General features: G+C 46.9%; 7 protein-coding genes and 1 long non-coding RNA gene across 11 annotated transcripts; 4 read left to right on the forward strand and 4 right to left on the reverse strand.

The window, feature by feature from the left end:
- The first annotated feature begins 315 nt into the window (after positions 1–315).
- On the forward strand, positions 316–3,171 carry LOC112340404. The gene is made up of 15 exons (XM_024672060.1): positions 316–542; positions 615–751; positions 801–902; positions 965–1,066; positions 1,154–1,241; positions 1,292–1,468; positions 1,522–1,690; positions 1,744–1,825; positions 1,876–1,969; positions 2,024–2,120; positions 2,169–2,262; positions 2,316–2,388; positions 2,443–2,616; positions 2,677–2,802; positions 2,861–3,171. The coding sequence occupies exons 1-15, from the start codon at positions 336–338 to the stop codon at positions 3,026–3,028; spliced, it is 1,890 nt and encodes a 629-aa protein (XP_024527828.1). The 5' UTR covers positions 316–335; the 3' UTR covers positions 3,029–3,171.
- Positions 3,125–5,083, forward strand: LOC9635389 (GDSL esterase/lipase 4). The gene is made up of 5 exons (XM_024672061.1): positions 3,125–3,467; positions 3,693–3,811; positions 3,862–4,092; positions 4,156–4,405; positions 4,655–5,083. Exons 1-5 carry the CDS (start codon positions 3,149–3,151, stop codon positions 4,957–4,959), a joined length of 1,224 nt encoding a protein of 407 aa, XP_024527829.1. The 5' UTR covers positions 3,125–3,148; the 3' UTR covers positions 4,960–5,083.
- LOC9635390 (ropporin-1-like protein) lies at positions 5,065–6,091 on the reverse strand. Its single transcript, XM_002967315.2, has 4 exons — positions 5,891–6,091; positions 5,506–5,691; positions 5,238–5,392; positions 5,065–5,181 (listed from the first exon to the last, which is right to left on the reverse strand). Exons 1-4 carry the CDS (start codon positions 6,089–6,091, stop codon positions 5,103–5,105), a joined length of 621 nt encoding a protein of 206 aa, XP_002967361.2. The 3' UTR covers positions 5,065–5,102.
- A 1,674-nt stretch (positions 6,092–7,765) lies between these two features.
- On the reverse strand, positions 7,766–8,932 carry LOC112345360 (protein FAM133-like). Its single transcript, XM_024671883.1, has 6 exons — positions 8,699–8,932; positions 8,539–8,632; positions 8,427–8,480; positions 8,183–8,224; positions 8,060–8,116; positions 7,766–7,981 (listed from the first exon to the last, which is right to left on the reverse strand). The coding sequence occupies exons 1-6, from the start codon at positions 8,896–8,898 to the stop codon at positions 7,889–7,891; spliced, it is 540 nt and encodes a 179-aa protein (XP_024527651.1). The 5' UTR covers positions 8,899–8,932; the 3' UTR covers positions 7,766–7,888.
- Positions 8,933–8,992: 60 nt separating this feature from the next.
- On the reverse strand, positions 8,993–13,724 carry LOC9632080 (zinc finger protein BRUTUS). Of its 3 annotated transcripts, none has more exons than XM_024671881.1 (13): positions 13,221–13,724; positions 12,941–13,162; positions 12,678–12,872; positions 12,363–12,628; positions 12,108–12,312; positions 11,883–12,051; positions 10,314–11,811; positions 10,031–10,240; positions 9,827–9,967; positions 9,526–9,760; positions 9,412–9,471; positions 9,271–9,342; positions 8,993–9,218 (listed from the first exon to the last, which is right to left on the reverse strand). In XM_024671881.1, the coding sequence occupies exons 1-13, from the start codon at positions 13,473–13,475 to the stop codon at positions 9,096–9,098; spliced, it is 3,651 nt and encodes a 1,216-aa protein (XP_024527649.1). In that variant the 5' UTR covers positions 13,476–13,724; the 3' UTR covers positions 8,993–9,095. The 3 variants fall into 3 exon arrangements, with proteins under 3 accessions (XP_024527649.1, XP_024527648.1, XP_024527650.1); XM_024671880.1 differs by having other exon boundaries at positions 9,827–9,970; XM_024671882.1 differs by lacking the exons at positions 12,941–13,162; positions 13,221–13,724 and having other exon boundaries at positions 9,827–9,970; positions 12,363–12,638; positions 12,678–12,767.
- A 267-nt stretch (positions 13,725–13,991) lies between these two features.
- LOC9632081 (traB domain-containing protein) lies at positions 13,992–15,589 on the forward strand. 2 transcript variants are annotated; one of them, XM_024672077.1, is made up of 8 exons: positions 14,130–14,246; positions 14,309–14,370; positions 14,429–14,535; positions 14,595–14,683; positions 14,739–14,813; positions 14,868–14,978; positions 15,030–15,125; positions 15,194–15,589. In XM_024672077.1, the coding sequence occupies exons 1-8, from the start codon at positions 14,232–14,234 to the stop codon at positions 15,455–15,457; spliced, it is 819 nt and encodes a 272-aa protein (XP_024527845.1). In that variant the 5' UTR covers positions 14,130–14,231; the 3' UTR covers positions 15,458–15,589. The 2 variants fall into 2 exon arrangements, with proteins under 2 accessions (XP_024527844.1, XP_024527845.1); XM_024672076.1 differs by having other exon boundaries at positions 13,992–14,370.
- On the reverse strand, positions 15,330–19,043 carry LOC9635391 (copalyl diphosphate synthase 2-like). Its single transcript, XM_002967318.2, has 15 exons — positions 18,665–19,043; positions 18,536–18,598; positions 18,416–18,474; positions 18,042–18,354; positions 17,799–17,982; positions 17,521–17,738; positions 17,345–17,465; positions 17,177–17,289; positions 16,895–17,121; positions 16,730–16,842; positions 16,575–16,673; positions 16,303–16,521; positions 16,111–16,249; positions 15,822–16,055; positions 15,330–15,762 (listed from the first exon to the last, which is right to left on the reverse strand). Exons 1-15 carry the CDS (start codon positions 18,801–18,803, stop codon positions 15,493–15,495), a joined length of 2,511 nt encoding a protein of 836 aa, XP_002967364.2. The 5' UTR covers positions 18,804–19,043; the 3' UTR covers positions 15,330–15,492.
- LOC112345394 lies at positions 15,735–16,139 on the forward strand. The gene is made up of 3 exons (XR_002992036.1): positions 15,735–15,782; positions 15,849–15,964; positions 16,032–16,139. It is a non-coding gene; the product is annotated as an uncharacterized LOC112345394 (long non-coding RNA).
- Positions 19,044–22,656: the final 3,613 nt, after the last annotated feature.

The following is a 22,656-nucleotide window of genomic DNA, read 5'->3' on the forward strand; positions in this document are numbered from 1 at the left end:
GGGCGAGACTTATGGGCGGAGAAAGGAGCCCAGATCCTCAATCTAGGCGCCGGATCGATGCTGCGAGTGATGAAGACCAGGGGGCTTCGATTCCTGGACAGGATGCGCGCAACCAGATCGCACCAGGATTTGCAGGCCAGGCGCAGTGGGATGGCCCGATCGAGCCCAAGGCGCTCCAAAATCTGGAAGAAGGAATCCTCGTCCAGCCGCTCCATGGTTTTAAAGTTTCGCGGGCAATATAAAATGTGCAAAACCTAACTTTACACCTTTAAGTTAAAATTTTTAAAAGAGGAGCCCAGCCCAGGAACCCTAAAATCTTAGAGGGTTTGCGAAGCATGAGCAATGCCGATCTTGGAGCGCCTCCAGTGGAGGGACTGTCGGGCGGAGGGACTGGCTACGGCTGGGGCGATTGCGGCATCGCCGTCTCTCGCCCTGGATCCGTGGACATCGCCAAGAATCCGGCGTCCGATCTCTTCAGCGTGTGGTGCATGCCGAGCACGGCCACGGTGGGGCACCAGGAGCCCCCGCGGGCGCTAGATCAGGTCAGTGGATCGATTGAGCGCAGCAATTTGGTTCGATCGCAAAGAAAATTGGATCGCTGTGCTTGTTCGCAGTTAAATTTATTGATTGCGAGGAACGAGCGGGAGAGCGCTCAAATCGCTCTTCGCCCGAAAATCTCTTGGGCTTGCGGTGGTGCTGTCGGTCACGTTCAAGTACACTGCAGAGATTTTGTCTCGGTTTCTGGAGATCGGTGGGCTATCGAGCTACTTTCGTGTGGTGATTCTCAAGCGTTCTTCTAGGCTGGAGAGCGTTTCCTTGCGGCGAGTTGTTCCTATACTTGGAGTGCCTGATGCTCTTGTCCCGGTGAGCATGCCAACTTGTCAAGTTTCGCTTTTGCCTGGGTAAGTGAGGCTGCCAATTTTTCTCTCCTAGTTTTCTACTCTCCGTGGTTTGAATTAAACAGGGAAACATCTGCTCTGTGGTTGTCTGTGCATGTTCCGTCGTCGCAAACTCCAGGAGTGTACGAAGGCGAGATGACCTTTAGTGCCGCCAAGGCGGATGCAGAGTAATTCTCTCAATCTCATTGTTGGTCAGTAGCATGTTTGCGAATAGAAGTTTGCAACGAGTGTCTAATTCGCTCGTTCCTTTGTAGGTTCTTTGTTGACGAGGGCGAGAAGTTGGAGCTCAGGAAGATGGTTGAAACTGTGGCTGCTAAAATGGACGATACAAGACAGAATCCGGTATACAAGATCTCTCTTGAGCTGCTGTCCAAGTAATCGCCTTTGTCTAGATGGAATTGCTTGAAGAAGTACGACAGGACTTGCGACACCTGCTTGACCACCCGGCGCTTGCGCATAATGGAAAGATGGAGATAGATGAAGAATCTCTTTCCCTGAAACTGAAGATCAGTATCACGGTCTGGGACTTTGTTCTACCTGTTACGCCAACGCTTCCCGCGGTTTTTGGGGTACGTTTAGAACCTTTCTGGCTCAAGGCTTTACAGCTTGTATCTATTGCCAGGTCTCTGAAACTGTGATTGAAGACCGCTTTAATGTGGAGCATGGCAGTAGTGACTGGTATAATGCTTTAGATAGGCATTACCAGTGGCTGCTGCAGTTCAGAATCAGCCCGTATTTTTGTAGATGGGGTGATAACATGCGTATACTAGCTTATACGTGTCCCTGGCCAGGTACTAGCGGGTTACGTCGTGTTTCACTTACGTTTTTTGTGTTGATTCTCCAGCTGACCATGTCAAGGCAGAGGAATACTATTCGGATCCAAGGCTTGCAGCCTATGCTGTTCCTTATGCTCCTGTTCTTTCCAAGTAAGCCTAACGATGTTTATGCCTTTTTGAGGTGCTAAGCTATGTGACAGCTCGAATGCAGTCAAGGATCTCGTGACAAGGGAGATCGAAATTCTAAGCACAAAAGAGCACTGGCGGAAGTCGTATTTTTATTTGTGGGACGAGGTATTGTAACGAATAACTGTGGGTTGACGTTTGTACTGGCCACTTTTTTGGCAGCCTTTGAGCTCGGACCAATACGATTTTATCCGAACAATGTCAGAAGAGATCAGGTCAATTGCGCCAAACACTCGAATTTTAACGACTTATTATTCTGGTATTTGGTTTCCTAGTCTTCTACTGATTCGAGCATCTGTTTTACCAGGTCCAAGCGACGTGCAATATCCACCTGGGAGTTTTGAGGCGTTTATCAAAGTTCCATCGTTTCTACGGCCTCACACGCAAATATTTTGCACGAGGTAGCAATGTTTCACGTTTTACACATTAAAAAGATCCATGCTTTGTCTCGCAGTGAATGGGTGTTGGGAGGTCGCGAGGACCTTGTCAAAGAAATCGTAGCGGAACTGCAACCCGATCAACGCGAGGTAAAGTCTTGACTGCGTACTTGAGTTCAATAGAAACACTGTACTTGTCTTCAGGAATGGTGGACTTACGTTTGTATGGGGCCGTCTGATCCTCACCCAAACTGGCACCTTGGAATGCGAGGTACGCAACAACGTGGGGTTCTCTGGCGAGTGTGGAAAGAAGGAGGCTCGGGATTCCTCTACTGGGGTACGAATTGCTACGAGAAATCACTCTGTCCTGCTGCTGAGGTTTGTAGATCATCATCTTTCAGTGCCTGACCATAACAAGTGTGCTTTTTCTTCCTCCAGATACGTTTCCGTCGAGGCTTGCCTCCCGGAGATGGCGTTTTGTTCTATCCCGGGGAAGTTTTCACCCCAGGCAGCAGTGAGCCGGTTTCTTCAGTACGCCTCGAAAGAGTTCTAAGTGGACTCCAGGTACAAAGTTCACGAAAGAAAAAAAGGAAACCAAGCTTCGTTTTTTTGATGGTGACAGGACTTGGAGTATCTCAATCTCTACGCTTCCTGCTTTGGGAAGCCGGCGTCCGTGGCGCTGCTGGAAAAGTGTGGCGTGTATCTGGGGCCCGAGCGATACACGCAGGATCACGCAGCCATCGACGCGATGAGAACCGAAATCTATTGCTCATGCCGGAGTTCATCGTAAGATCATATCGGTAACCTCTCATAGTTTTCCCGCAAATCTGTTTCTTCGAGGGCCACTTGTGATTGTGAAGCGGCATCTCGTCTCCTCCGCTAGGATTTGTTTTTTGTCCCATTTTTTTGAATGAACCGTGCCTCTATTTTCTACTATCGCTTTAAGAATTTTTCTATTTTTCTTCCTTCGTCCATGGCGAGGAGGCATTGGCTTGGCGCTGCTTGGCTTTGCCTCTTGGCGCTGGGCTTGCAAGAGCTTGGCATCGCGAAAGGCGAGCCATCGGCCATCATCGTGTTTGGAGACTCCACTGTCGACACTGGCACCAATTTCTACTCGCCCGCCACGCCTTTCAACTTCCAGGCCAACCGCTACCCGTATGGCTTCAAGGGATTCCAGGGCCAGGCCACTGGGCGATTCACCGAAGGCCGAGTTATCATCGATTTCATCGGTGAGTTCGTTCTTTCCTCCAAAAAAAATTCGTTTGTTCCTCCCAAAGTTTTTCTTGTCTATAATCTTTCTTTCAAAGTTCTCAGCCTCATAGCGGCCATGGAGAAAAGCTCAAGCTACGATAGCATTTCTCCTTTTGCCTTTATAGACCCTTTTGCTTTTCGGGAAATGCTCCTCTTTTTACTCGTGAACTTCTCATGATCTTTTTTTTCTTTTTTTCTCATAGCCGAGTACGCTGGCTTCCCTGTTGTGGAGTCATACGCGAAACCCGACGCGTCTCTAGCTCGAGGAGCCAACTTTGGATCCGGAGGAGCCGGTGCTCTTGATGACACCAACGAAGGAATGGTAAGTGACTCCTTCCGTACACCTCCAGGATCATCCAAAGTTCTTCGCAGGTAACTCCGCTTAGCAAGCAGCTGGAGAACTTTGCGGACTTCTGCGGCAACGTTTCCAAGGAGAGGAACCTGGTCGAGTACGAGGAGTTCCTCTCCAACGCCGTCTATCTCATCAGCATTGGCAGCAATGACTACTTGAGCGGCTACTTCAGCCATCCACACCTCCAGCAAGCTTTCACGCCGGAGCAATTCGTCACCATGGTTGTCTCCAATATCACCAAAGCGATCGAGGTAACCTCCAAGCTTTCATCACGCTCTCCAGTTTCTTTGGATACCACTATGGTTTCTTAACAGGTTCTCCACTCCAAGGGAGCTCGAAAGATCGTCATGTTTGGAGCTGGGCCTCTGGGATGCTTGCCACCTCTGCGGATCGTCAATGGCAGTGGTGGCTGCCACGAACCGGCCACTGCGCTGGGACAAGCTCACAACTACGCGCTCGGCCTCGCCATCCAGCGGTTGCGGCAAATCCATCCCGACTCCATCATTGTCCGCGCGCATTTCTACGATTTCTTCGAAGAACGGCAGAATAACTTTGGAGCTTACGGTACGTGATCGATGCTTTCTTAAGTTTTCTTTCTTGGACTTGGAAGTTTTTCTCGTTTCCTGTGTGTTTCTCGTTCGAAGTTGTTCGTGGTTTCCTTTCGTAGTTTTCTTGTTTTCGTATACTTGTTTTGCTTTCTCGCTCGAAGTTTTTTCGTGGTTTCGCTTAGTTTTCTTGTTTTCCTCTAGAGTTTTTCTATCTTAGAGTTCCTCTCGTTGCTTCTTAAACTCTTCCTCTCCTTTGCGAATCCAGGATTCAAGGAACCCGCACAAGCTTGCTGCGGAGCGGGGCCTTTCCACGGCCGTGGACACTGCGGGATCGAGAGCGTGGATCCGGAGCTGAGCTACGAGCTTTGCGAGGAGCCATCGTCCCACGTATGGTGGGATCCTTATCATCCCTCAGAGAGAGTTCACGAGCAGTACGCTCAAGCTCTGTGGCGCGGGAACGCGACGGTGATCGAGCCCGTCAATCTGGAGCAGCTCTTCCACTCCTCGTCATCGAGTGGTCGCATGGAGAATCCAGGAACACCCTCTTTTGCGTTTCCAGAAATGATCTAGCGAAGCTTTTTTCATTTCTTAGAGCTGCCAAAGTTTGTGCTCGTCTTAGATTTGATCTCTGTTGCGAGCACGGCATAAAGAGAAGCTTGGCATCTCTCATCTTCAAAGGTGTCTTTCAGAGATCTCCATTTGTCACGTCGTGGCTATGGTTTCGTATTGAAGTAGTGTTGCATGTGTGGACTGCTTCGAACTTCGCCAAAAGAGACCCAGTCTTTGTCCGCACTGCGCAAAACAAAGAAAAAGTGTCAACTTGGAAGGTTTTGATAGGAGAAGCTTACAGTGATTTTGTGAGGTCGCTCACAGTCTGGGGGGAGATGTCCCTGTCTCTTTTGGCCATAAAGAACAAAACCTTGAAGAAGAGAGGCACTGACATCTTACCACCTGTTTTGTGTCCAAAGACTTTGAAGAGCGCATCAATAACCGCTACGAAGCTCTGTTTTCACACAAAAAAAAAATCCATCCACACCATCAGATCCAGTGTAGCAAAAAGAGCACCATTCCCAACTCTTACAGAAAAAAAGAAAGAAGAAACTTAGAAAAGAGAACCTTTGCTGTTGTGGTGACGAGCAGCACGAGAATCTCCTTTGGATCGACGGGGTCGGATGGAAACTCGATAAGCTGGAAGACTTTGGAGAAGGCGGCCGAGGCAATGCCGTGAGAGGCGCAAATCTCGCGGAGAGTTTCGGGGTTCATGGATTCCGTGTCCTTGAGATCCACCCATACTGCTTGGAGCTAGGTAGCCACAAGAAAGAGAAAAACACATTCCAGCAAAGTCATGCATTGGAACATCAAAGAGAAAACGAGAACCAAACTCTAGAAAACCTCCTCGGAAGAAACGGGAAACCAAGAAGCGCCAACCAGGGAGAGGAGATCTCAATCGGGAGACTTGCAAGGAGTGGAAACTAAAGGAGAGAGAAAGCGCAAAGCTTACTTGGGCGAGCGTGGGAGGAGGCGCGGTGGCGTCCAATTTGGCGGTGGCGAGGAGGCGCTGGAAGTAAGTGCAGGCAAACTCGTGGAGGCAGGGCGGCTGCAATCGGATGGCCTCCTTGGCGAAGCCCTTGAGAATGTCGGGGAGCGCGGGAGGGATCTGGATTTGCTCCACGCAGTAGATGGGGTCGTAGTCGAGATCCATGCTGGTGGAAGTTAGAATTAGGGCAAAAACCGGGGCCCGCTTTGAATTTGCTCTTATTTTATACAATTGGAAAGGGTGATGCTGGCGCAAACACCGCGTGACGACTCTGGGACCTTCTCCATCAAGGCCTCCAAACGCATGTAAAAATATTTTTTGCTAGCAGGGCCAGCGATCTCCGCCCAGGAAGATGGGAAGCGATGGATCTCTGCATAACGGCGTATAAACCATGGATAATCAATAATCTCTTTCCAAGCCTTGCTAACAGCTCTAGCTTTCAGCAAAATCGGCATCGGGAGCCACAAAAGGATATCGACGTTCCTTTCCATAGTCCGAGTTTTACATGACTTAATAGGCTTATGGTACAAAAAAGGTAAAACTATAATTTTCTTAAACATCTCTTTAAATGTGTCCAAGTTTAGCTTAATCACTGTAGCAACTAAAGATTGACTATAGCTGGTCAAGGAGTTCTTGGAGTCCGGTAGTGCAGCTCAGTTGAACCTAGTATCAACAGATAAGATGAATTCTACGAGAATAAAAAGGATTGAAAATGCGATCTCACAATTGGGTGCACCACCAGCTCCGCATGGGTTCGTGGCGGGTTGAGCTCAATCGAATCAACCTCGTAGCCCAGCGCCTTGATGTGCTCCAGCGCGGAGACGAGCGCCGCTTGTTCCACCCTGACGCGAATTCTCGTGCCGCTGCTGCCGCTGCTCGTCTGCTGCTGCTGCTGCTGCTGCTGCTCCGGCTGCTTGGAGGTGATGGAACCCTCGCCGCGCTCCGATCGACTGGCAGCGCAGTCCGTCCGTAGCTCCTGGACGTATCGTATCGCGCCTTGAAGGATGGACAGCTTGTCTCTCTGTTTGGTCGGAGATGAGATGAGAGCTCCGAGGAAATGAAATCTAAAGAGCTATGTATCTTACCTTGGTGGGGAATGGCAGGAGCGACTTGAGCGCTGCGAGAAGCTCGGCCTCGCGCCGCCTCCTCTGCCTCTCGGCGATCATGTGGCGGCTCCGGATGGGGGAGAAGTTCTCCTCGTTTTGCAGGCCGGATTCCTGGTCGGAAACCATGCCTTCATCCTGCTGTTGCTGCTGCCGCTGCTGATTTTCTCGGTGTGGTTGTTGCTGGAATTGTTGCTGATTGTGGAGTCTCTGTTGCTGCTGGAGCTGGATCTCTTCATCCTGCTGTTGCTGCTGTCGGTGCTGATTTTCTCGGTGCGGTTGTTGCTGGAATTGTTGCTGATTGTGGAGTCTCTGTTGCTGCTGGAGCTGGATCTCTTCTTCCTGCTGGATCTGCTGCTCGAAATCGAAGAGCAGCCGCTGGATCAAGTCGCCCATCTCTCCGCGATTGCTCTGCTGCGCCCCTTGCTCGTGGAGGAGATTACTCTCCATATCTTGGCTCGAGCTCCAAAATCTGGGGCTGAATCAAAATCAGCTCCTGGCGCTGATCTGTCTCCCTTTGTCCCAGATTGTCGCAATGGATTGTGGAAGCTCTGCTCTCCTTGGAGCGCTTATAAAGTCCAGGGAGTGGGCAGCTGCCAGGAAGCTTCCTGACGCACCAACGTCATCGCTGTGAACGCATCTGGGTCGTCGAAAGCATTCGCGTGCCCCAATGCAAAGGCGCACGTTGTTCTTGCGAGCAAAGACATTTCCAAACATACGAGCGACAAACGGAATGGATCAAAGCGTGGTAATTTGAGAGTCAAAACGTTTTACAGAAATCCCCTTTTCTTTGATAAGAACAGAGTCAAGAAAAGAACATTTGGAGAGCAAACACCAAACGAATCTTTTCTCGCCATTTTCAATCGTAGCTAGCATTCAAAAACTTCAAGAGCTCGTTGCGCTTCGTCTCCGCAGCTCTGTCTTCTTTGCTCTTTTCAACCTTGAGTTGAATCTGAAAAAAAAAAGGAAAAACAAGAGCCCCACAGTGAAACAGACATCACAAAATCGAAAGAACCAACCAGTCACGGACCTTTTTACCCGAAACAACGCTTCGACGAACGCCGTCGTCCTTTGTCCGACCCAGGAACTGTTGCCACAAGGAGAATAGCATATCTTAATCCCAGAAACGCAAGAAAAAAAGAACCAAAATTACCTTGGACAATTGCACGGGACCATTGCTTTCATCGCTCGATTTCTGCGTGTAGCTCCAGAGTTGCCAAGAGGAAAAAAAATATAAGAGCCCCCACATTCACAGCAGCATCAAAGGAGTAAGGTCCCATGATGCCATACGTTGGGCAAACAATGTTGCAAACCACAGCTCCGATGACGGAACGGCCCAATGCATAGGCAGCAAACGCGTATCAAAATCCTTGCTCTAAACAAAAAAAGAATCGTACCTCCCGCTTGTGCTTCCTGCTCTTGTGCTTGTGATTTCTCTCCTTCAAACCATCCTAGAAAGCCAAAGAGAGATTTTTACAAAGGGGGACAAGGAGAAAGGAAACAAATGACCTTCTTGTGTGATCTGTGAAGCTTCTCCTTCTTCCTGCGCTTCCGCTTCTCGGAATCGTAATCGGTGTCACTCTCGCTGCTCGAAGCATCACCTCTGCCATGGATCGAAGAGCTCGAGGTCAACAATCACGCACTACAAGCAAAGAAAAGAAGGACTAACCGGTGCTTTCGCTTCGCGCGTCTCATCCGGCCACCGCCGCTGTGTGCATCGCTGTCGGAGGAGCTGCTGCTGCTGGCGCCGCTGCTGCCGTCGGCGGAGCTCGCGTCGTGGCGGCGGCTGTGCTTCCTGCGGCGATGCTTGAGGTGGTGATGCCGCGACAGCGATTCCGAAGAGCCGGAAGTCGAAGAAGACACCGCCATTGCGAGACCACAAAAACCCTAGACTAGAACTAGGGCTCTTGAGGCACACTAAGATTAGCACAATCCTAGCCGTTGCTAACATAATTCCGGAGAATATCCACTCATGTCACAGTATATTCGCTTCAATTGAGATGTACAGTCGTTTCGTTTATTTTCTTCTAAAAAATTTGGCCATTTTTCTCTCCAAACTTTTAGGATCATCTGTGAGATCCTCCGTCGTAGATTGTCCTCGTGTTGTAGGAGCCACACTTTTGGCACTTGTGGTATAGCCAGTGGAATGGCGCTGTTCCTTTTTGCTCGCAATCGTTGCAGAGTATGTCCTGGAACAAACAAACTTTAGAGCACACTTTCCTTTGGTTGTGAGATTTTCACCTGGACGCGGCCCTGGTATTCCTCCGGAAGTTGCTCAGCCGCCAACAAAGCGTCCAGCATCCCGAAGTAAACCTGGATCATTGTCGAGTGTTAAGAAACGATCGACCGCAATACAAAGAGAGAGCGAGATAGAGAACTTACCGCCATATCTCCCAAGGATTTGCAACAGACGGGGCATGTATAGTGGCAGCAAGAGTATGCCTGTCGCTCCAAATTGTCAGACAAGAAGTGAATGAGAAAATCTGGAAATGATACCTGGAAACAGTCGGAGTGCATGAAGTGATTGCAAGGAAGAGCTTTCACGGGGCTGCTTGATGTGAAGAGAAAGTCATGGCAAATCGGACAGTTCGATTCCAGGCCTTTCTCCCTGCACTTGTGGTCCTTCAAGGACACGTGCATGCACGCATTGCAGGTCATGCAATGGAAATAGTCGATGCCCAGGCCCTTCCCCTTTCTGCAGAGGTTGCAAAAGGGGCAGTGATAGATGTCCCTGAGAAAGATCGAAAGCCAAAGGATTAGAAAAACGATTCTCTGCGAGTATGAAACTGGCTCTGACCTTGTGTCGTCATCGAAGAACTTGCAAATGTTGCAGTAATACCTGGCCATTCTGAAGCCGGAGCATTCAGGATTGTGACAGGATTCTGCGACTGGTTGTACTTCAAGGCACTGCATACACAGCATTTCCTTCGTTTCATGCCTGCTATTAAAAAACAAGAGACTGCTGAGTATCTGCTTGATAACCGAAACAGCACAAGAGTACCTGTTCATGGGATGGTCACTCGCTCTGTCATGACAAAACCGGCAAACGAAAAGCGAGCCACAGCAAGCGGCCCGAATCTTGCAGTTCCTTTTGTAGTGCTCGCAACCGTATATACCTTTGACGGGATCATGATAGGACCGGCTGCGCCCAGGAATGTCTTCAGACGTATCTGTTTCTTGTAAAGAATGCTGCTGAGCGGCAATCCAGCGACTGAAAAGAAAAGAAAGTATTAGAAATGGTGACAATCAGCGGGCAAGCTACATAAAACTTGAGAGGAGCTAACCTGGTCATCAAATTTTGTATAAGGTACGCTTTCCTCCGAGGATCCAGGGAACTGTCACTAGAAACCTTACGGATGGCAGCCTCTAGTTCCTTCTGGTTCATTCTAAAGATGTACTGCCATCCCGGTTTAAACTTTCCTGTGTCCGCTTCAAGCTTTTGCGGTTTGTCCTTCTCGTCACTTCTCATGCAGCAGTGTTGAGCGGCATCGTACTTTGAGCAACTTTTGCAGCTTTCAGATTTAGTATCAGAGTCACCAGGTTCTTCCGGCTCAAGAGTCTCGCCCGACTCCCCTTCGTCGTCTTGCACGGTAGACTCCTTTGTCGAATCTTTGGCAAAGTAATCAGCCACCAGTTGCAAGGACTCGCTAGAGCCGGAAGGTGGTGTCGAAGGATCCCTTGTAGCTGGAGGAGACGAGGGAGACGACTTAAGTGAGCTATCTCCCCACCACGCGCTCAGCCATTTGTCAAACATCGTGTTTTTCGTAGCTTGTCTCCAAGACTCCATCATCCCAGTTTGCTCACCATCTGTGAGAGCCGCCGTAACCCATGGGATCATTGATTGTAAAACCTCTGCACCTGTAGTCCCGACTATTCTACCAACTATCCTATCCTGCTCCTCAAAAGTGAAATGCCTGTCAAAAAGAGGCCAGAGTTCAAGTTCCTCCCTTGCAACATGATGATCCAGGCTACACCGGACGGACTTGCACATGCCTTGAAGCTTCTGAGCCAAGTCTCCCCGTTTCTCTCGAATAGCGTTGATGTTCGATTTCTCGAGCAGGCAATCCGGGATATAGAGACGTGATAACTCTTCCAGAAATCTCGCAATCTCTTCAAAAAGGTGCTGCTCCTGTTTATGGTCCAACGAGTACGAGTGGCTGACGTTGTGAAGAGCTTCTTTCTCTTCCAAGGCTGGAAAAACGATGTCGTCTTCGGCGTTACTGTGGGCTTTGTAGAGACCCCATAAGAAGTGAAACCGTCCAGTGAACTGCCTGAGGAACGTTTCGTCACAACTGTCTAGCTTGGCAGACTCCAAGTCCAAGTACTCCATGTCTTTCCGAATGGCTTTGTGGAACTGAAATATATGGTCGATCGGCTTTGGTTCTACTGGTAACGTGCTGTCAACTTTCCCCCAACCAAAGAGACTGCATCCCAAAGAAGAGCTTTTCGGAGAGCTGAGCGGCTTGCGGACAGGAACTCTGGCAATCCCAAGGTTTGGACATTTCATTCCCAGTCCTGGGACGCAACACTGCTTCAATACAGCATTTTTGCAAGACGTCGAAGAGCCTTCACTGTCTCCAACATCTCGAGGGCGCTTTGACCTTGTAGAGCCGGCAGACGAAGTACTTTCCTCATTGCTGACCTGCTCAAGCTCCAGCATTTTCACAGGACACTCGTGTGCTTCCCCGGAATATATACACTTGAAACTGTCTGAGTTTTGACGGTACCCCTTGCATGCCCAGCCGGAAAAGAGCGCAACAAGGTGCTTGTCAGAAACCGGTGCTGCATAATAAAACGCCAATAAGAAAGTAACATCAACACAAAATAGAATACATGAAAATAAATAGAGCTACCTGCCAGACACATATGGTGCAGCATATCTCTGGTTTCCTTGTCACTTTGCATTTCCACAAACCAAGGTAAAACTCGTTCAAGCATTCTCAAAGGCATAACTCTTAGGCTTCGGTATAAAAGAACACGTTGCTCCTCAATCGTGCAATGCTCTTGAGCGAGAGAAATCAACTATATCACGAAACTAAAGAAGTCAGCTCATGGAAACCACATAGACACGATGATACCTTGAGCTCCGGGTTGAAGTAGTGCTCCCGTATGGTTTGAATAACGTACTCTACCTCAATACAAAGCTCATCGGCTTTCCCTTCAAGGTGTCCAATGGCTAGAATGCCATCCGCTAAACGTTGAACCATTTCCAGGTGTTGGTTATCTTCTTCAACGTTTGCTCTCTGACCAACTGCCGGACTGAGTACTTTATCTTCCGCAGCACTGACCAAAAAAGATAATTAACAAGTTCGAAGCATTATAGAAAACCATACCTATGGAAGATACACACTTCGACCAGAAACCTCAGCCGGTCCACGAACGAAGACAATGTAGATGGCGACGCAGACCGCAATAGTTTAACCTCCTCCGCGAGCCTCTCCATGTCCTTCTTGATAGCATCGTTCCACAAAAGCAATTTGTTTATAGGAAATTTGCGTTGGTGGTCTCCTGATAAGTCATCCGGTTGTAAGGCCTCCTGTTCCATACTTGACATTTTCGTGCCCGAAGTCTCCCTTCCTTTTAGCCATGCAAAAATCACCTGCAATGGCCTATCTGAACGCCGGTGATAGAATAGAGTTAGTCCATACCTGTTGGAGAAGGTGTTCACTAGGTACAATCCTCCGCATACAAGCTATCATTTGGTCTCGATCTTCCAGTGATAGGGACGAAGCCAGCCAGGGAAGAAACAATTCCATCAGGTTCACCGGTATACTACAGAGAAACTGCCAAACGAGCGCGGCTTGTTCGTCATAAGTGAAGTGCTTCACAAGTAAAGGAAATACCTGACAAAGAAAAACTGTCAAGTTAGAGTTTTGATAAGATAAAAGCACAAGGAACAAACAACACATACTTGTTCTTCTTCTTTGCACAAATGCTGGACAAGAGTCGTTAGCAGTGCTTCCGTGCAGCACACAACATTCCGGATGCTCTCCTTCAAACCATCGTCTTTAACCGCGAGCACCGCGTTGAGAAGCTCGAAAAGCTGCTCGAAAAGGTTGCCCTCCACTTGATGCTCCAAGGAATACGAATGCGCGACGTTCTTAACGCGAAGATCGAGCGCTGGCAAAATTACCTGATAGAGAAGATGAAAAGAGCCCGATGGAAAGTAGAAAAAAAACAAATAAACGAACCTCGTCTTCTGCGCTACTATGGTGCTCATACACACTGCGCAGGAATTGGTAGCGCCGGATCAGTCCTTTGATCTCCTGGTCGCTGCCCTTGGCTATTTGCAGAGCATCGCCGTGCAATTTCTCCAATTCCGCTCGAATCGCCTTGTGGAAGTACATGAACTGCATAATCGGTGGCATGACATCGTCCTCTGACTCCGCCGCCGGCTCGACGATCGGCACGGCGCTAGCTAGATCGACAATCACAGGGCTCGCCATCGCCAGGGCAAGCTCAAGAACACCAGACGGCAAATCTGTCCGCCAAACCTGGAGAGGTAGCAAAGGAGAAGGCGCTGGACGGGCATCCGAGACGCATTATCCAAATGCAAAGCATTTTTCTCTGTGAATCCTGTGAATTTAGATCGCTAGAATGTAGAACCCGCGCATAAACCCTAGCTAACGCCTCTCTCTCTCTCACTCCCGCCCTAAATAAGAGGCTGAAATACCTAGGCCCAGAGAAGCAAGACTTTGCTAAACGTTTCTTCTAGCTAGTTTTTGAAGAGCGCCGCAACATGTGACCTCCACGATGCGGCGCCGCAGCGGCACGAGGGAGGTATTTTCGGCGACATAGTAGCATTTACTTTGCCCGGTAAAACCACGCCGCGATAAGAATCGCTGACGTGGCGTTGCCCGTGCAACTGGGAAGCTGTCCGCGTGTGGGCACGTGGAGATTGGCCTCGGCCACGACCACTACACACCGTCCGTACAACTTACGTGGGTCACAGCGCCCAGGTCATTGTAGGGTTTTTGCGATGATCAATGTAGCACCGCCTAGGGTTCTAGCGCCAAGAAGCAGGGCGCTATCGGGAATTCCACTCCGCGCATTGTCGAAATCGTGCTCCATCTCGGGTCCGCCGGATGATTTCAGCTACAGGGAAGCGGTGTCGATGGACACTGAGGAGATCGTGGGGACGCGATGGCCTCAGCTGATTGATATTGTGCGCGAGGGATCACTCGTAGCGGTGAGGAATGTGAATGCGGGTGAAAATGGTGAGCCGGAGCTGGTGATTCTCGTCGGGACTGCTCATGTGTCCCAGGTTTCGGCGCAACAGGTCGAGCGCGCGATCAAGACAATCCGTCCCGATAATGTCGTTGTGGAGCTCTGCAAAAGCAGGTAAGCATGTAGCACTCTATCTCTAGTAAACAATGGGTGAGGATTTTGGATGCCGCAGGATTGGAATTATGTATTTGGATCCGTCAATGGCGAATTCCACCGCGAATTTCTTATCGTTGACAGGCACGGATCGCAATGCAGCTTTGGCTCGTAGTTTTAATCTCGGTAATCTATCTTTTATTTAAAATATAGCTTCCATTCGATTTCATTTTTTGTTTTCTCAGGTGGGAGATCAGCATTTTTTCTGAGATTGCTGCTTGCCAGTGTTTCAGAAAAGATTTCTAAGTCTGCGGCTGTGCCAGTTGGCGAAGAGGTAAGACAGTTCATTGACGTAAAAGCTGGATATTCATGGCGATTGCTTCTTACAGTTCAGGGCTGCAAGAAGAGCAGCGAAAGAAGTTGAAGCTCAGCTTGTTTTGGGTGATCGGCCTATTGAAATCACTGTAAGTGTAGTTTTGCCGGGAGCTACTTGTTAATGTTTTGTGTAGTTTCTGTAGTTGAATCGCGCATGGCGCGCTTTGACGTGGAAGGAGCGTCTGCGTCTTGCTAACACGTTCTTGCAGACATTCCTGTTTGCCAATGTTGACGCATCAGAAGCAGCGTTGAAGGTGAAGGCTTTTATGGATTATAATTTACTGTTTCTGACTTTGTTAATGCAGTCGATGAAGTCCGACGATGTGATTTCAAGCATGTATTCATTTATGAGCTCTCAGTTTCCTTCTCTATTGCGACACCTCGTTTGGGAGCGCGATCTGGTGCGCTTTCTTTTAGAATAGTCACTTTCCTTTGATGTAGTCGTTTGACACTTAGCTTTGTTGTACAGTATATGGCGTGGTCTTTGAAGCGCAGCAAAGCAGTTACGGGCTGCAAGACTGTGGTTGGAGTTATTGGAAGGGGTCATCTCTCCGGAGTAGTTTACGCTCTCCTTCACAGTCAGGAACACTTGAGTTTCCGGGACCTGGTCGGTAAAACTGAAGACTCGATAGCAGATCCCTTCAGAATTTACAGAGGCATTATTGCCGAAGGCATACTTGGGCTTCTTCTATGGTTGCTCTACAGCTACATTAGCGCGAACTTGGCTGTGTAGTCCACCAAATGTTCCTCAGTCAGGCTGTTAGCTATTTACAGCACGGGCTGGGAAAGTACTCTCTTGACATGGTTGGAGAGTTTGGCCTGTACTTTATTGGTACCTGGAAAGACGTTCATAATTCTGGCCGCATTGAGAAAGAGCTGCTTGCAAGCTTGTGGCAGCGCGCCGGGCTGCAGAGTTTCGTACAGAAGCTTCTGCATGTTCTTGTTCGCAAGTGCTTGGACCTCACTTAGTGCTTCACTTTCAGTTAACTGAGGATTCTCTTCAAGGTAGATGGTGATACTGTTGAGGCTTGAATCCACCTGGAAAAGCTCGAATGGTGGTAAGGTATTTCCTATTTCGTCTATTTCTTCGGGTTTACCTTGTCCGTGTGTGTATCTTGTACCAGGCGTGAAGCAGTGTTCATCATTTGGCAAATGGCCGAGTCTTTTATGTCTCCGGTGGTGGCGAGCGTTTCGCCGACGAAGTACATAGTGCTCCGGACAGCAGGCTCGATGCTTGAATGTGAGGCCTTTAGATATTCCTCCAAAGTTGGATTGTTGTCTGACATTTTCCACTTGGTTCTCTGCAGTAGGCTCGATAGCCACGTTTTCCACTGCCAAAGCAAATATTGATCAGATTTATCAACGCTTCTCACCGAAAACACTTACGATTTCTCGCAGCGCTCCTCCTATACTCCGGCCTTGGTACAAGAAGCCCTGCTTGCTATGGTTTTGAACGATGTTATAGAGCTCGACGAACAGTATTTTCACTTCGGCGGAGCAGTTTCCAAGCGAGTTCACGTTCCACCTGTGCATCAGCTGTCAGATCTCGAGTGGCATTGAATTTGTGGCGTGAATTACCTCTCGACATTGTTTATGAGATCCTCAAGTTCTTTGGTGGACCCCAGGTAGTCAAAGTATTCATTAATACCGAGTGATATGAACCAGCATTGCGACCATATAATCCTTGCTGCTGAGAGCTCCGGCTCGAAGATGGTTGCGGCAGCTGAATAGAACGTGTGCTCCAGTTTGCTGCGGGAGAATCCTTTGAACATTGACAGGCTGCTCTCGTCGTACCACCTGTGATGGATTTCGGGTGAGTATATCTTGTTTTACATATATACTTTCACCACCTTTCAAGTTGCTGAAATTCTTTTCTGTGCAAAGCCTGACACATGTTGAAGTCTGCCTTCGCGAGCTCTAGGAAAATTGAATTGTTGACGAAGGGCATCCTGTATCAGTTACAGGAGTTAGCTGGCAGCGTTGATTTCCGTGAAAAGATTCTCACCTGTAGAGGCTCTTCCCGATCCAGACATCGTCAGCCGCGTACTGATCGATATATCTTCTTGTTGCCAGTCTTTCTAATCTAGCATGCATTGGGTTGTCAAGCGCAAACTCGACCTGTAAAGTGTTCACAGGTCAGTTTTGTTTTGTGACATGCTCTAACGCAGACCTCTCCTGGCAGATCTTTAGAGATAATCCACTTGTCGTACAGCTGATTCTCTCGGCGTTTTCCTTCGAGAAACTTTCTGGCAAATGAGCCTGCTTCTTCCAGGATTGTTTCGCCAGGAAACATCAGTTGAGAAGCCCGGTACAAGTTGTACATTCCTGTCACTGCTTGACCCGCTTGCCCGCTGAAGCAGACGAAGGAATCGCCCTCTTGGAAGTTTTTAAAGGCGTCTGTGTTGCACAACATGAGAGGTGAAGAAAGAAGCGGGTATGGCTTGGTGAGTACCTGGTGATATGTCGTATCCGTGACTTCGCAAGAGCCGGAAGGCCATGGAAGTATCGTCAGCGTCTTGAACAGGTGAACCTCTGGCCCATGCTATTCCTTTGTCTGTCCAGTATCTGTTACAAGTTCTCACGTTGTGTGTTTGTCATAGGTGGTACTACGCATACACACCTGTACACGTAGTCAAGAGCTGATTTAATCTCTTGAGTGAAGTAGCGAGAAATTCCCAGGCGTTGTAAACGGTCAACTACCCAGAGATGCTCAAACAGATCCACTGGGTATCCACCTGGTACTGTCGAGAAACAAGAGTTTTTACGTCAGGAGTTCTCGGAGGTAAAGTTTCACACCTGCGCAGTTGAATCTCTTGACGAGGTTGTTCAGGTACTGCAGGCATTTCTCGTTTCCCGTATGCATCAGTGCGCATGCTGTGGAGGCGGGGCTGAATAGCAGTGAACCATCTGGTGACTGCAGTTTTATGACCTTGTCCCAGTCTATAGTCTTATAAAGTCCTTCCAACGAATACAGGAGAGTGGTCGGATAGTTTTGGACCACATTCATGGGTATTCTGCGTGCGGGTATCATGTCAGTAAAGTTTTCTCAAGTTGAAACATTTTCTATGTCTAACCTTTCAAGTTTCTTCTTCCTTTCAGCATAAATTGTTTGGAGCATGGGCGCTGTATAGTCGATGTCAAGCTCGAGTGCCATGGCCTCCTCTATCATTGCCGGAAACACAATTTCAAATCCTATTGGCATGTGAGTACTGTCCTCCATCTCCATCTCAGGCATAGTTTTGCGAATAAACTCGAGGGCTGAATGAGAATGAGATGGTTAGTCATTGTTTTTCTTCTGAAAGTGATTACTTAGTTACCTTTGTGAATAATCTTGTCTCCGGTGTTCCAGGTTTTGAGAGCTATTGCACATGCCAGTGTCGAACAGATGCGATCACACGTAAGAAACAAGTCTCTATCACCCCAGGATCCATCCTCGAGCTGATTGACCATGATCCAGTTTAGGCACATGGGAAATTGAGGCGTGTTGCTGCCATCCAAAGCTGGTACTCGTGCCACCCAAGCCGTATCGTAGGCTGACACGGATATCTCCCCGTCGTGCAGAGAGTTCAACATGCTTCTTACGGTTTCGACGAGTTCCCACTTTCGTCCGCCATCAGTCGCTGGAATTGTCTGCAGACCAAGAAGAATTCCGATCAGGACCTCCGGCCTTACGGGATCTTGCAGAACATACTTCTGGGACTTGCCGAGGTGTTGAAAGCTTCCGTGCGGGAGTTTCCACGCGAGATGAAACTGGAGATAGTGTTAAGTTAGCAGCAAGCTCACAACCGGGTGAGTTAGTTCTCTTTCATACCTGGAACTGATGCGGTCGGCACTGCAGGTAGTGAAGGCGTGGTTTTGGAAGCATCGTCGTGGCCTGGGAACAAAGACAAGAAGTTAGCCGCAGGAGTCATCACAGGAGTGAGTGCCTTGGTCTCCTTACCTCTCGCTTCTAGTTTCTGTGCTACAACACCACGACTTACAGGCGTCGTCCTGCAGAACATGGAAGAGGAAGAGGAGGAGGCAAGGAAGGCTGCATTCCATACAGTTCCAGCGGCAGAAACAGCAGCTGCTGCTGCCATTTGCGGCTGCTCCGCCCGCCTTTCCTCTCTCTCTGTGCCCCTGCCTGGAGCAAAGGCAAGGAGGAGCAAGAATATATCGGAGCAATATCTGAGCAGCAGCTGGAGCAGAAGCAGGAAAAGGGCTAACCTTTCAAGTTTCTTCTTCCTTTCAGCATAAATTGTTTGGAGCACGGGCGCTGTGTAGTCGATGTCAAGCTCGAGTGCGATGGCCTCTTTTTTTTGCGCGAAACACAATTTCAAATCCGTACTGTTCTCCCATCTCCATCTTAGGCATAGATGATTAGTCATTGTTTTTCTTTTGGCTTGGCTTGTGGCTTGTCCCTTGTCTAGGGCCAGCTCTAGTGAACTTGAGTGTTTGGTTTCTGACACAAACCATAGGAATATTTTAAGAATATTTCATGGTAACATTTTAAGGGCTTAGGGTTTGCTCTCTTGTTTGTTTCATTAATATCGGAGTAATATGTTCTTTTGGGGATGGTAGGTGTAAAATATTGATCTTGGTGTTAGTGATGATGGACCATTTAAGTTCATGCTCACTCCCATCTAAGGGCCTTAACCCTCAGTCTCAACCTCAAGTCGGTTTGGAAACATTATTAAAGAGTTATTTCAAGACTGATTCTTGGACCTCATTATCCCTATTATACTTTTGGAACCCCTTATGGGACAATTGCTTTAAGCTTTCACCCCATAACCTATATTAATATTTAGACTTAATTTCGAACTTGATATCAAACTCGGTCTCAGACTAGGTTTTGGACTCAATTTCAGACTTGATCTCAGACCCAGCCTCGAACTTAGTCCTGCACTCAACTTCGGACTCGGTCTTGGACCTGATCTCGGATCTCGGATTCAATTTCAAACTCAGTCTCGGATTCGGTCTTGGACTTGGTCTTGGACTCGGTCTCGAACTCAATTTTGAAATTGGTCTTGGACTCAATCTCAAACTTGGTCTCATTCAATAAATTTTTTATCATTCCAATTATGGTTTCAGGAATCCTTTAGCCTATAACATTTTGGGGAATTAATTCCTTACACAACCCAAATAACATCATTTTCTTGAAAGATCTTGGGTAAACCAATGATAAAATCTATTGAGATGTTATCCCATTTATTCTCAGGTACATATAAAGGATGATAAAGGCTAATAAGTTTTTAATGATCAACTTTAACTGCCTAATAGGTCAAACAACCATGTATGTACTTTTCAACATCTGACTTCATCCCAGGCAAAAAAAAATGCCTTTTCACCAACATATATGTTTTCAGTACCCCCAATGCCCAACACTTGGCATATCATGACACTCAACAAAAATCTATTTGATGAGTTTGTCCATACAAGGAACCACTATATGTCCCTTCTTCATTAGGATTCTATCTTATATCTCGAATGACACAAACTTGTCACCCTTCAAATCTGTAGAGGCATCCCTCAATAAAACTTTCATGCGAATGTCAATGATAAAGGAGTCAAAGTCAACAAACTCCTTAAACTCATCCAAAAGATTGCTAGATAGCTTCATGAACGAAATAGAATTTACCATCTTAAATAATGCATCACCTACTTTATTGTCACCTCCATGCTTATTGATCATATTTTAACAAACATTTCTTGTAGGAATTCTTGCCAATGAGCAAGGCAGCTTTGAAGATCCTTTTTGTCGACTGAAATACTAGAAAGATTGATGATCTAAATTTATATGGAAGTCATCTATATAGATAATGTCACAATTTCTTCACAACAACAATCACAACATACAACTCCTTGTCTCAAGTAGGTTAATTCTGCTGTGTGGGATCAAACTTATGGCTCATAAATGCAAGAAAATGCCTAACTTGAAGCAATATGGCCCCAATAGCAATATCACTTACATCATTGCCTATTATTAATTATAGATTCCACTATAGTGACTTTAGCATTTGTTGACCCCTTTAGGACAATCCTTGCCTTGATATCTAACCTTGTGGTAATGAAAATAACTACTCTTTACCTTGTCTTTCTCTCGTTGGCCTAAATAAAGTTGCTTAGCCTCATTGCCATTTATATGCTTTGAGCCACGACGGAATAATGATCATTTCTTCCCCAAATATGAAGCATTGGCAGGTTAGTCATCATATTGACTACCCTATAGACCATTTTGTTGACCAGAGTTGACCAAATTAACTAGTGAAAAAATCTGAGCATCAATCAATGTTGTTAGAAAATCCTTTTTGACCTTCTATTGTACATCCACTAAACTCAAACCTTTGATAAAACATTGCACCTTTAGCAAATCATTATAAGTGCCCATGAGACTAATGCAAAAATAATGGAACTTGCAAGCATATACATCTAAAGATAAAGTCCCCTATTGGATCTCTAATAACTGATTCATGAGATTAGTTTTGATGTAGTTCTTCCTGAAGAAGCATAACCTATAAGCTTCATCACAAAAAAATCAATTTTTACCTTATCCTTAGAAGGATTGTGATTCCAACCAAGAATCAACTTCTTGACTATCACAAACATTCAATGATGACTTCTATTCCACAATACCATAATCCTTGGTATACTTGATGTACCAATGGTAATCATGGATATGAGATTAATTCAACTTTTGAGGGTCCATGCAAAGCAAGAAATCCTTAATGAGATTGATGGAATCTTTAACCTTCTTAATGCTGCTTTGAAGTTTCTTTGCTACACAACAACATTATTAAGAGTTTCAATGTTGTTGTTGTTCTCACTGTTGTTCTCACTCCTGTAAAGGAAATTGATTGTGGTGCTCCTAGCTCATATGGAGTGGTGCCCCACATGAGTACCATGTGGTTTATTAATCCTCACTCAGGGCTTGGGCTTTCCCTTTGGGAAAGTGGGGGAGTAAAGGTACCCATATTGAGCCATTAGGCCATAGTGTTTGCCCCTGAGATCCTGAACCAAGTGAGGCACCCAAGGCTTGGGATTTAGAGGATCCTATGATCAAGTCTTGTTGTACCAAGGATTTTAGGAACATGGAGGCTTGATGTGTTTGGCTACTTGTGTTTGCAAAAAGTGTAGCCGAACTTTAAATCCAATCTAACTCAAGGAGGGGGATTAGGAGAGAATTTAGGAATTCATGAATGGATAGCTAACACTTCATTGTTTATGTAGTAAGTATCAAAAACCAAGTAAAACTAAACAGGAGCTAGTACAATAGGCGAGAACCTTGGCAAGGGAACTTAATTAATGCCAAGGCAATGGTGATTGAGTAGACGAGGTAAGCTAGCAAACTAAAAAGGAAAAATTTATGGTTTACAGGTTGTTGTGGATAGTTTAATAAAGATGGTTCACTTCTTCCTAGTGAAGATGACTATTAAAGCTTTTGAACTTGCTTAGTTGTTTATAAACCAATTATTCAATCTCTATGGTTTGTTAGGTGACATTGTGAGTGATCAAGATCCCAAGTTCACGTTTAAGTTTTGGCAAACAATTTTTGAGAAGCTAAAGACTAAGCTAAGCATGAGTAGTGGTGAGCACCCACAATCAAATGGGCAGACAGAGCATATAAATCAGCTATTGGAAGATATGTTAAAGTCTTTTGTAGGAAACTTGACTTGACAGGGAGTATGGGAAAAGTATTTGCCTTTGCTTCACTTTGCTCATAATAGCACTCATCAATCAGCTATTAGTATATCTCCATTTATAGTGATGTATAGTTATAAGCCTAAATCTCCCATAAGTTTGAGTTTAGCTTTGGTTTGGGTATCTCATGCTTGTGATTTCCTGGAAGATATGCAAAACAAGCTTGAGTTGGCAAAGTTGAATTTGAGGCAAGCTCAAGATTGAGACAAAAAATTGGCAGATGAGCATCATTATCATCAAGAGTACAAAATTGGT

Source organism: Selaginella moellendorffii, unplaced genomic scaffold, assembly GCF_000143415.4.
Source record: "Selaginella moellendorffii unplaced genomic scaffold, v1.0 SELMOscaffold_8, whole genome shotgun sequence".
Taxonomy (NCBI): domain Eukaryota; kingdom Viridiplantae; phylum Streptophyta; class Lycopodiopsida; order Selaginellales; family Selaginellaceae; genus Selaginella; species Selaginella moellendorffii.

Coding starts and splice junctions, on each gene's coding strand:
- LOC112345360 (XM_024671883.1), bottom strand. CDS start 8,898: ATGGCGGTGTCTTCTTCGACTTCCGGCTCTTCGGAATCGCTGTCGCGG. Junction 8,633..8,698: donor CGCGCGAAGCGAAAGCACCG/GTTAGTCCTTCT, acceptor GATCCATGGCAG/AGGTGATGCTTCGAGCAGCG. Junction 8,117..8,182: donor GTCCCGTGCAATTGTCCAAG/GTAATTTTGGTT, acceptor TTGTGGCAACAG/TTCCTGGGTCGGACAAAGGA.
- LOC9632080 (XM_024671880.1), bottom strand. CDS start 13,475: ATGGCGAGCCCTGTGATTGTCGATCTAGCTAGCGCCGTGCCGATCGTC. Junction 10,241..10,313: donor ATACAAAATTTGATGACCAG/GTTAGCTCCTCT, acceptor TTTTCTTTTCAG/TCGCTGGATTGCCGCTCAGC. Junction 9,343..9,411: donor AATCCTTGGGAGATATGGCG/GTAAGTTCTCTA, acceptor ACAATGATCCAG/GTTTACTTCGGGATGCTGGA.
- LOC9635389 (XM_024672061.1), top strand. CDS start 3,149: ATGAACCGTGCCTCTATTTTCTACTATCGCTTTAAGAATTTTTCTATT. Junction 3,468..3,692: donor AGTTATCATCGATTTCATCG/GTGAGTTCGTTC, acceptor TTTTTCTCATAG/CCGAGTACGCTGGCTTCCCT. Junction 4,406..4,654: donor GAATAACTTTGGAGCTTACG/GTACGTGATCGA, acceptor TTGCGAATCCAG/GATTCAAGGAACCCGCACAA.
- LOC112340404 (XM_024672060.1), top strand. CDS start 336: ATGAGCAATGCCGATCTTGGAGCGCCTCCAGTGGAGGGACTGTCGGGC. Junction 543..614: donor CCCCGCGGGCGCTAGATCAG/GTCAGTGGATCG, acceptor GCTTGTTCGCAG/TTAAATTTATTGATTGCGAG. Junction 1,067..1,153: donor GCCGCCAAGGCGGATGCAGA/GTAATTCTCTCA, acceptor GTTCCTTTGTAG/GTTCTTTGTTGACGAGGGCG.
- LOC9632081 (XM_024672076.1), top strand. CDS start 14,009: ATGATCAATGTAGCACCGCCTAGGGTTCTAGCGCCAAGAAGCAGGGCG. Junction 14,979..15,029: donor CATCAGAAGCAGCGTTGAAG/GTGAAGGCTTTT, acceptor TTGTTAATGCAG/TCGATGAAGTCCGACGATGT. Junction 15,126..15,193: donor TCGTTTGGGAGCGCGATCTG/GTGCGCTTTCTT, acceptor TTTGTTGTACAG/TATATGGCGTGGTCTTTGAA.
- LOC9635391 (XM_002967318.2), bottom strand. CDS start 18,803: ATGGCAGCAGCAGCTGCTGTTTCTGCCGCTGGAACTGTATGGAATGCA. Junction 18,475..18,535: donor GCCGACCGCATCAGTTCCAG/GTATGAAAGAGA, acceptor CACTATCTCCAG/TTTCATCTCGCGTGGAAACT. Junction 17,739..17,798: donor AGGAAGAAGAAACTTGAAAG/GTTAGACATAGA, acceptor ACCCGCACGCAG/AATACCCATGAATGTGGTCC.
- LOC9635390 (XM_002967315.2), bottom strand. CDS start 6,091: ATGGATCTCGACTACGACCCCATCTACTGCGTGGAGCAAATCCAGATC. Junction 5,393..5,505: donor TCGTCACCACAACAGCAAAG/GTTCTCTTTTCT, acceptor GTGTGAAAACAG/AGCTTCGTAGCGGTTATTGA. Junction 5,182..5,237: donor AGCGACCTCACAAAATCACT/GTAAGCTTCTCC, acceptor TGTTTTGCGCAG/TGCGGACAAAGACTGGGTCT.